The 10,659-nt window shown below is 42.8% G+C and overlaps 1 protein-coding gene across 2 annotated transcripts; it reads right to left on the reverse strand.

Annotated features, from left to right (window-relative positions):
- Positions 1 to 1,742: 1,742 nt before the first annotated feature.
- Positions 1,743 to 10,107, reverse strand: ZC2HC1C (zinc finger C2HC-type containing 1C; the record flags this gene model as incomplete). 2 transcript variants are annotated; one of them, XM_082837931.1, is made up of 2 exons in its annotated part: positions 1,743 to 2,006; positions 8,785 to 10,107. In XM_082837931.1, 2 exons carry the CDS (start codon positions 10,105 to 10,107, stop codon positions 1,743 to 1,745), a joined length of 1,587 nt encoding a protein of 528 aa, XP_082694057.1. The 2 variants fall into 2 exon arrangements, with proteins under 2 accessions (XP_082694057.1, XP_082694056.1); XM_082837930.1 differs by having other exon boundaries at positions 1,743 to 2,024.
- Between the last annotated feature and the right edge of the window lie 552 nt (positions 10,108 to 10,659).

A 10,659-nucleotide genomic window follows, 5' to 3' on the forward strand; every position in this document is an offset into this window, starting at 1 on the left:
ATTATGTGATACCTTTCTTTCTTTGTAACAGTTATGAAGAGCATAAAGCAATACATGCAGTTTTTTAAAACATCATTTTTTTAGCCTAGCGTCTAGCAGCTTCACAGCTAAAGCCTTAAACTTGCATATCAAATTGGTCTGATCTGTTAGCCCAGCCACTCAGCAGAAGCTGCAGAGGAAATGGAATAAGAGTGAGTGGCCATCTGTAGTTTAGTAAATGTGGTTTTGTGGTCTGCACAGTCCCCTTTGCCCAGGTCAGGTTAGGTGATTTTTCTTCAGTGTTTTTTTTTTGTTTGTTTTTTCTGTTTTAACATCTTAATTGGAGTATAATTGCTTTACAATGGTGTGTTAGTTTCTGCTTTATAACAAAGTGAATCAGTTATACATATACATATGTCCCTAGATCTCCTCCTTCTTGCGTCTCCCTCCCTCCCACCCTCCCTATCCCACCCCTCTAGGTGGTCACAAACCACCGAGCTGATCTCCCTGTGCTATGCGGCTACTTCCCACTAGCTATCTATTTTACGTTTGGTAGTGTATATATGTCCATGCCACTCCCTCACTTTGTCACAGCTTATCCAGTGTTTTAAGCTAACAATTTGAGTGATACTCTCAGGACAGTAATCTTACTAGTATTTCAGATCTGTTGTGTTAGCTTCATCCTACCTGAACTGATAGCTTCTCCCCCATCAGACATTACCTTATCACTTCTCCCATTTGACAAGTCTAAGACTCACTCATTTTATTATTTGTTTAATTTTAAATTCCCCAAACCCATTTATTGAAGGCCTAATTATGAAGGTTACTTGCAGTAGGCATGATTCTGCCCAGAGAAAATTTTAGATCTGCTATCTTTTCCTTCAAAGTTTACTTTCTAGAATAGAAGTTTACTGTGATGTGATCAGCAGGGACACCAGAATGTGACACCAGAATGTCCCAGGTTGCTTTGATGGTATATTTTGCTGCTTCATTTTAAAAGTCATTAAACCAACCTGATTTGAAAGCAGAGTGCTAGCAATAGCTGAAACTAAAGTTCCTTCCTTCCTTTTTTTTTTTCTGACATATGAAATCCATTAGGAAGGAATAACTGCAGAGACATAGTGTGCTTTTCCCCATCCCTACCCTGTAAAGTATCGTACATAAAGATGAGGTTCCCTTTATTACACAGTACAACGTGGGGAGGCTTTAGGACATACTGGCGCCTGAACCTTCCATGCTTGTATTGACTTTTGGCCAGGACCATGTATCAGGGAGGTCATTTGTCTTACGGCAAAACCGTATTTTTTATAAGATACCATGATCCTCTGATACCCACGAGCCAACTTCTTGCAAGAACAAGAGGAGTTAACAGAAGCCATAGACATACATGCAGAGGCAGTGGCAAGAAGGCACAGCAAATGCAGCCACTTAACCAGCACAAACCACAATCAGGCTTGCAAGAAGAGAGCTTTAATGTAGGCTCCTCGCTACTCTTACGTGCCCTCACCCATCAGTTCTTAGGGCAATAACATGAGGCGCCCCAGCCGCAGGCGGTGATTTAGTGGGAAGCTGAGGCTTCCTGTCGCCTCCTGCTGCTCAGCAATGGGTCTCTCTCTCTTCACCGATTTCAGCTCTGCAGGCAGACCTGGGAGATGTAAAAGTTTTAGTTCTTTCTGCTCTGCATCAAATTATTCTACTCCCATTTACTGCTGAAGAGAAGCGGAGCCTTCTGGACTATCAAGGAAGTTTCCACTGTTGTCTGCTCAACTGCAGTGCTTCCTTGGAGGTGGAGGGCGGTTCTTGATGGTCTTACACTTTGGAATGTGCCACTCTGCCACCTTGGGAGCAAAGTGGCGGCTACAGTGAGGACACTGAATATAGTCTGGATTTTCTGCAGGCAGGATGGGAGGCAGGTCGGAGGGGTTTCCACCTTTGGCAATTATCTGCTGGACCTCTCGAGCCTGACGGAGGGTACGGATGAAAGATTCGTGCTTCTGTTTCCAGTTGCTCTTCCAAGGAGGTTCAGGCTGTAAGTTGAAGGAAGACTGATCATTTAACTTGGTGTCTATCTCATCCCCTTCCTGAGTCTCCGTTAGAATGACAGTAAGGAAATTAAGGCCAAAGAGAACAGGAAAGAAGCGACAATGATAACTGACTTGCCAGAGTGGAGGCACTTAAACCAGGGGCCCCCAGCGCCCCCGGGGCTGCGGACTGGTTCTGGTCCGCCGACTGTTAGGAACCAGGCCGCACAGCAGGAGGTGAGCGGCGGGCAAGCAGCGAGCGAAGCTGCATCTGCTGCTCCCCCATTGCTCGCATCACCACCTGAACTATCCCCCTCACCACCCCACCCATGGAAAAAGTGCCTTCCACAAAACCGGCCCCTGGTGCCAAAAAGTCTGGGACTGCTGACTTAAACTAAGGGCCTGCAAAGGCCTATAGTACTGAGAGGCAAGCCTATTTCCCAGCAGAACCCCTGGGAGGCTCAGTGCTTGGAAATACAGGTAGTGGGAAGGGGGAGGTGAACAGGTTGGCTCCCAGGGCTCCTCTCCACCTTGCACATCCAAGTGTCCAACACTTCCAGCACCCTCTCTGGAGAAATTGAACCAGACAGGTTTCAGACTCAGGACATCCAGGCACAGTGGAGAGCAGGGTTAATCTAGGGGCTGAAAATGGAGATTAAGGGCAAGTGTATGCAATGTATTGTGGAATTAACTGTCAGCTTCCTTCCCCCACTCAGCTCCCAGAGTACCAGACACAGGCACCCTCATAGGAGGCAGGAGTTCTCTGGATGCACCAAGCAGTTGAGAGAAAAGTTGAGATGCTGATTCTGAGGGACCCCAATTAAAAGGCTCGCTGTTTGACAACCCTAATATGAAAGCCCTCAGTCAACAAGCCCCACTTAAGCTTAAATATGAACGGACAGTCAGTAAAGCTCTAACAAGGAAGAGACCAAACAAGTACAGGAACACACATGCATACACGCTCAGGAAGTAGCAACAAGGCAGGTAGCAGAAGAACTTTTTTTACAAAAAATCATAATATCAAAGTAGTGTTAGAAGAGATTTTATCTATGAAACAAGAATATATATACTATGAAAAAGGAATGAGAGAACCAGAAAGAACTATTATAAATTAATACTGCAATAGCTAAAAATAGAACTGTTGTAAAATAATGTCAGAAAAGTTACGCAGAATGGGAAAAAGGATCAAGATGGAAAGTAGAAAAGATCAGAAAATTAGGAAGTCAATCTAGAAAGTCCAACACTGACTAATAGGAGTTCCAAAAACAGAAAGCACAAGGAGGAAATTATTAAAGAAGACAATAAACATTCCTAGAAATAAATATCACTACCCTTGAGATTGAAATGGCCTACCCACTATCCAACACAATCATTGTAGAATAAAGAGAGAATCCTATAAGTTTTAAGAAAAAGAAAAAAATCTATAGGTTTCATATAATGGAGCAGAAATCAAAATGGTATCAGATTTCTCAACAGTAACATTGGATGCTAAAAGCTAGTGGGAAAATGCCATAAAAGTTCTAACAGAAAATAATTTTCCAGCTAGAATTCTCTACCTGGCCGATTCATCAATCAAAAATAAAGCTATTATATCGATATTTTAATTCATCCCAAGACAAAAAATATGCCTCCCGTGCACCTTTCTTAATAAAGCTTCAGCAAAGCAAGGAGTAAAGCAAGAAAAAGGAAGACACAGGGTGCTGGAAACAGGAGAGAAGCAGAGAGAAGTTCCAAACAACAGGTCTGCACCAGGCCTGGAGAAGAACCAGTCTGGACTGGAGCAGGAAGAAAAAGAATGGTGGGATGGAGGTTCCGGAAGAAAAAAAAGTCAAACTGATAGAAAAACATTAACAGGTGTCTGATACTGGGCAGATCATTCAGGGGAAAAAAAATACAATTAGGTATGTAGGAAACCAAGCAAATTAAAACATGGGTCAGTTATTAACTCTGGGTGAATGTGGGCAGGGGCAGAATCTGTCCACTCAGCAGTGAACAAAATTTATACGGTTATTATCACATAAACAGCTGACTACTGGTTTAACCCCAAACTGTGATATCACTACAATGGAAGAATAAGGGAAGGAGAAAAGTGGGAGGAGAGGGGATAAGAACCCAGAGTGTCCATAAGAGGTCAACAGATAATGTGCAAAATTGATACATCAAGCAAATAAGTATATTATTTAGAAATATGGAAATGCATACCAGAAGAGCCATCTATCAGAACTGCCTGTGGGAGCCAGACGAGGGGCCAGAGAGGGATGAGGCAAAATACTGTTGATCTGCATTATAGGTCACTCAGTACTACATGATTTTTCAAATGTATTCAAATACTACTCAGATGAAAAGAATATTAATTTTAAAAAGAAGAAAAAAGAAAAGCAAGTAGCTGCTTGGTGATGAATATAGGAAGAGATGTTATCAAAGGAAAAGGAAGGATCCATCAGGAAAATCTTACTGAAACAGACAAGGCAAGAGAATCAGAGTGTTAGAGATGCTATTTAGGAACCTTTAGAATTGAATTAGGGGAAAGTTCCTCAACTATATGATACTTATACTTTAATTCTTCATTGTATTGAAGTTTATTCAATTAACACTTATTAATCACAAAGCACAAAGATATAGTCTCTATGCTCAAATACGTAAGGTCTAGTAGAGAGACAAGAGTATGAGTCTGCTGGAAGTTATGTGAATATTAAAGGATAAAAGAAAAATCACCTGTTCTTGCAAGTACACTGAAGGAATAACAGAGAGACACAAACCACTCAGCTTACAAAGGCACAAAGCTTTGGAATAAAACTTGGGACGGTCCAAGGAGAGGAGTCCATCTCAATCCAGATCCTTTCTGCCTTGATGTCCTCAATGCAACATATTTCCTCAAACTAGTTTCCACAAAGCTAGGGCATCTGATCTCAGAAACCCTTTTTTTTTTGCTTTATTGCTACTGTATTTGGGAATTTAAGAAACACAAGATTCTTTTAGGTTCTAGCCAGAAATAAACCACTATAGTGGGACAGAGAATACCCAAGTGGATTATTGGGTTGACCAGAAAAAAAACAGGATAGAACAGGAACTGATGATCATATCATTATCTGCAAGGGCAAAATGTTGACTTCTCGTTGGAAACCCGATTTCAGGGAGATCGCCGCTAAACATGGAAAGGACTTTCTTGTAGTGATCTCCCATATCGTATTGAAAGAAATAATTAAGACTGCAAAAGACTTCTCTTAACAGCCACCACATAAAGGTGAGTTTTTAAAAGCCCCGCAAATACACACATAAACTGTAAAGAGCTAATGGACAAGAGGTGTTAGCGTGGCAGTGGGAGGGTTGGAAGGAAATGAAAATAGAATAACACTCTCATAGTTTACGAGACTCAGAGCTGGACGGGCTTTGAGATCATGTGGTCTAGGCTTTCGCACATTTTGATCATTTGCATACCACTTTCACTTCATCCCCCTTACTATTTTTCTTTAAATTCATGATTCCTAGAAATCAAGGGCTTACTATGTTTTACTTTTCTAATACGCATTACAATTACTGAAATAAAAGATGCATGTCAGCATGCCACACTTTGAGAAACACTCATTTACAACCCCAGTGTTATAACCTTGACAAGGTGGTAGAAGCTTCACCAGACAATCTTCTCCAGATCTAACTATCCAAATGTGCCTATGAAGTTCCCCCAAATGTATGGAAGTGTCTCAAAGTCACTTTTTACAACATTTTTCTGCAGCTAGGAATGTTCACCAAAGACGAAGTCCTCTAATCCAGCAATCCCACTTCTGAGCATATATCTGGAGAAAACCATAATTCAAAAAGATACATGCACCCCAATGTTCATAGCAGCACTATTTACAGTAGCCAAGACATGGAAGCAACCTAAATGTACATCAGCAGAGGAGTGGATAAAGAAGATGTGGTACATATACACAATGGAATATTACTCAGCTATAAAAAAAAAGAATGAAATAATGCCATTTGCAGCAACATGGATGGACCTGGAGATTGTCATACTGAGTGAAATAAGTCAGACGGAGAAAGACAAATATCATATGATATCACTTATACGTGGAAGCTGAACTGGGCGTTTGGGATTGACATGTATACACTGATGTGTATAAAACTGATGACTAATAAGAACCTGCAGTATGAAAAACCAAACAAACCAAAAAAACAACTAATGCTAAACTTTCTTCGGGTTATTTGTATGGAAATATGTTAATATAAATGTTTCAGACATTACATGAAATTTCTAAAAATCTTATATGTTCTGGTATAATGTTATAAGTCATAATTCTAGTTATTACTTTAAAATGTATATCTCAGAAATAACTAAATTTCCTTGTCAACTGCATTATTATGAACTTTCATCAAATCTTTAACCGTGGTCATTTTTAAGTCTTTGGTCATTTACAGAGAGTTCTGGGTGTACTCTGATGCTTTTGCAAAAATGTTCCTATAAAAGGGTTTCATCTTCAAGGAATTCATGGAAAAGACTCTGACAAGTACAGGTTTCTGGTAACTGACTATACTGCTGAACTGAATGAATAAGCATTTTCAGAACTCTAATGGAAAACTGATGAATTCATAAAAGTGCTAACAAAAGATCAAGATAAAAAAAATTAATTACATGGGACAGAGTGAACTGATGAGGATGATTATAATTTTAGTGACTTTCTGTTTGAATTAAAAAAAAAATCCCACAAGGACTCAGAGGCAAAACATATACAAATCAATTTTCACTGCAAAGTAAAGGAGCTGTTGCAGTGGAGGATTACTGGACAGAATGTCAATATTATGACATAGAAAAAAATATATATATATATGTGTGTGTGTGTCATCTTGGGCATGTTACTTAACTTCTTGCCTCATATCTAAAATGGGATAGTAGTAGTATTGTTGGGAAATTATGTGAGATAGTATATGTAATCTAGAGCACTTAGAATGGTATATGGTTCAACCAAAAAAAAAAAAAAAAAAAAAAGGTACAAATGAGCTTGTTTCCAGAACAGAAATAGAGTCACAGACATAGGGAACCGACTTGTGGTTGCCAGGAGGGAGTGCTGGGGGGGAATAAATCGGGAGATTGGGATTGAGATATATACACTACTGTATATAAAATAGATAACTGGACTTCCCTGGTGGCGCAGTGGTTAAGAATCCTCCTGCCAATGCAGGGGACACGGGTTTGGGTCCTGCTCCAGGAAGATCCCACATGCCACGGAGCAGCTAAGCCTGTGCGCCACAACTACTGAGCCTGTGCTCTAGAATCCACGAGTCACAACTACTGAGCCCACGTGCCACAACTACTGAAGCCCGCGTGCCTAGAGCTTGTGCTCCACAAGAGAAGACACTGCAATGAGAAGCCTGCACACCGCAAGAAGAGTAGCCCCTGCTCGCCGCAACTAACTAGAGAAAGCCCGTGCGCAGCAATGAGGACCCAACGCAGCCAAAAATAAGTTTTAAAAAATAAAAATAGGGCTTCTGTGGTGGCGCAGTGGTTGGGGGTCCGCCTGCCGATGCTGGGGGCGCGGGTTCGTGCCCCGGTCCGAGAGGGTCCCGCGTGCCGCGGAGCGGCTGGGCCGCTGGGCCGCTGGGCCTGTGCGTCCGGAGCCTGTGCTCCGCGGCGGGAGGGGCCGCGGCGGTGGGAGGCCCGCGTACCGCAAAAAATAAGTAAATAAATAAAAATTAAAAAATAAAATAGATAACTAACAAGGACCTACTGTATAGCACAGGGAACTCTACTCAATATTCTGTGATGACCTATATGGGAAAAGAATCTAAAAAAGAGTGGATATATATATATATACATATAACTGATTCACTTTGCTGTACACCTGAAACTAACACAACATTGTCAATCAACTATACCCCAATAAAAATTATTAAAAAAATAAAATAAAGTCTTCTAACCTTAAGGTGTTTACTCTCTAAATGGGGAGAAAAAGAATTCCAAACAATTGTGTTTCATGTATTTACTAAGAAGGTATATCAAAATTAGCCAATCTTGAAAAAATAGATACAGCTTATAGGAGTGGTAGCAAGTCCTAATCTTGGGAGGTGGCAGAATATATTGCAGAGAGCGAAGAATTCTCTCAGGGTAGTGAAATGCTTCATAATATTTTTCTTTATATTTTTCATTCTCTTAAATTTTCTAAAGTAAATGTTTATTACTTTTATAATCGAAAGGACACACACACACACACACACACACACACACACACACACATATTTTTTTTTTCTTTTTTTTGCGGTGCGCGGGCCTCTCACTGCTGTGGCCTCTCCCGCCGCGGAGCACAGGCCCCGAACGCGCAGGCTCAGCGGCCATGGCCCACGGGCTCAGCCGCTCCGCGGCATGTGGGATCTTCCCGGACCGGGGCACGAACCCGTGTCCCCTGCATCGGCAGGCGGACTCTCAACCACTGCGCCACCAGGGAAGCCCAAGGACATATATTTTTTAAGTCTAGATTTTTGGAGTCATTCTGACCCAGATTTATATGCTGACTGTCATTTAAGACTGTTTGTGATCTCAAGCAAGTTAACCTCTCTGACACTTGATTTTTGAACTGATAAAAGATAATGAAATCTTCACAGGGCTGTGGTGAGGATCATATGAAAAGCTCCCATCACTGTGACTGGCACACAGTAGTAATCAATAAATCAAACGTTAATTCTCACTTTCTCCCCATATGACACATGAAATTTTTTTAAAGAAAATGGATGAGTATATAACAGGCTCTTAAAATGATCCCCACTCAAAGCAAATCCATAAGGCCCTTGTTACCTTGACTGAGGCTGGTCCCTTCCAGTTCAAGTACTGCTCTAGTTCTGTGCCCTTGGCCCGGGCCCTGGAGGAATCAAACACTTTCCTCTTGGAACTCTGCATCCTGCGGCAGACGTTGGAGTGTCTCTCCAGCCTGAGCAAGAGAAACTTTCGGCCACAGTGGCTGCACTCACCCAGTTCTGGCTCTTCAGTGGAACAGCCAGAGCCCGAGGAGTGTGGTGCCCTAGACGAGCTAGAATTGCTGGTGGACCTCCGCAAAGCACTGAGTGGCGCTTCTGAAGCTTGAGAAAACGTCTCCTTCAATCGCCCTGAGACTCGGTCTCGGATGTTGTTATTGCTTGCCACCAGTCTTTCCCTTTTGAGCTTCTGAACTCCATAATCAGAGAACTGGAATGGACTAGATCTTTCTTGAGACCGTCCCCAAGTTTCATCCTCTCCTGTGTCTCTACTGAAGACCTCCTCAGACATGAATTCTGGGGAGAAGATAGGTTTGTATGTGGTATTGCCTTTAACTCTCCTCCCGGGGAGTACCATTCTCTGCAGCTCTCTTTTTTCATTTTCCTCAGCCTGTTCTTTTTCCTTCTGGATCCTTCTGAGTTCCTCCTCTGTCTTCTTCAGCTTTTCCCTCAGAAGAGCCTCTTTTCTGCGGATTTCCTCCTCTAAACTCTCCCCTGCAGCCTCTAGTCTTTGGATCTGCATCCACTCTGTCCTGTTGGGGTTTGCCATGACCCTGTCCTCCTGACTGGCAGCAACTGTACCAACCACAGATGAATTCACCCAGTTCCTTGAACCAAAGCTATTGTATGAAAACTTTCTTGGCTCAGGGGGTCTTGGAGAGACATTCTGGTCCCCATCAGTGCCAGCCTCACCTGTACTATGGGGCTTCCGGTGAAACACAGGTTTCAGTGGGTATGCCCGGTCCACCCCAACTCGCTTCTTTGTAAAGGGGATGAATTCCTGGTTATTTGTTTTGGGATACTGGGATTGAGGGCCTGGTGAGTAAAACAAACACTTTGCTTGGCCCTGGGGATTGCTTCTTGAGTCTTGCTGGCTGATTCCAGCACAGCAGGGATAAGAGTCGCTCTGGGCTTTCGTGCAGGTGTTCCATTTGGGGTGAGTGTAGAGATTATCCAGCGTCAGCTCTTGGTTGCTCAAAAGCTTCTGCTGGACATTGTTCCTGGGGTGCCCCATAGAGGACCGCTGGGAAGAGTCACCTTTTTCAGAGGGGTCTTGCTTAGCTGAGTGGAGCTCTGGAGCTTCCGTTTTATTATGTGGGAGCATAATGCCCACAGGCAGAGGCAGTGCCAACTGGAGACCAGCCATTCAGGGCGTGGACTGAAAGCCTAGGGGAGATTTAAACCAGATGTATGTGAGGAGTTTGTCTGAGGTTCATGTCGGCTGCTAAAGTAAACTGTTTCTACATTTGTCCTACCCACATTTTCCCTTAGACTTCTTAGGGACAGTGGTGCTGGGTCTGCCAGAGCTTTCATTCAATAAGCATTTGGTGAACACTTATTATGTCTTGCGGGTGCTTACTAGGTCCTGAGGATAGAAAAAGGAATGTGATATAGGTGTTCCTGTCACCTGGCTTTCCTTTGTATCAGTACCAGCCTCTGCCATACACAGCATACTCTGTAGCAGGTGGAAAGAGCTATTGGATTGAAAGTCAGTTTTTAGGCCTGTGACACAGCACAAGCAGCTGCGCCTCGCTGGCTCCAGTTTCTTCACCTGTAAACTGAGGGGTTCTCTCAGAGTTACAGGACTCGAATTTAGGGACCTTAGGACTCCAAGTCTAGCCCCATCATTTTATAGGTGAGAAAACTGCGGCCCATTGCTAAGTGACTGGCACAAAGAGCTCTCGGGGCTTCCCTCCTG

The sequence above is a fragment of the Leucopleurus acutus genome, assembly GCF_964270905.1.
Source record: "Leucopleurus acutus genome assembly, chromosome: 1".
In the NCBI taxonomy this organism is placed as follows: Eukaryota; Metazoa; Chordata; class Mammalia; order Artiodactyla; family Delphinidae; genus Leucopleurus; species Leucopleurus acutus.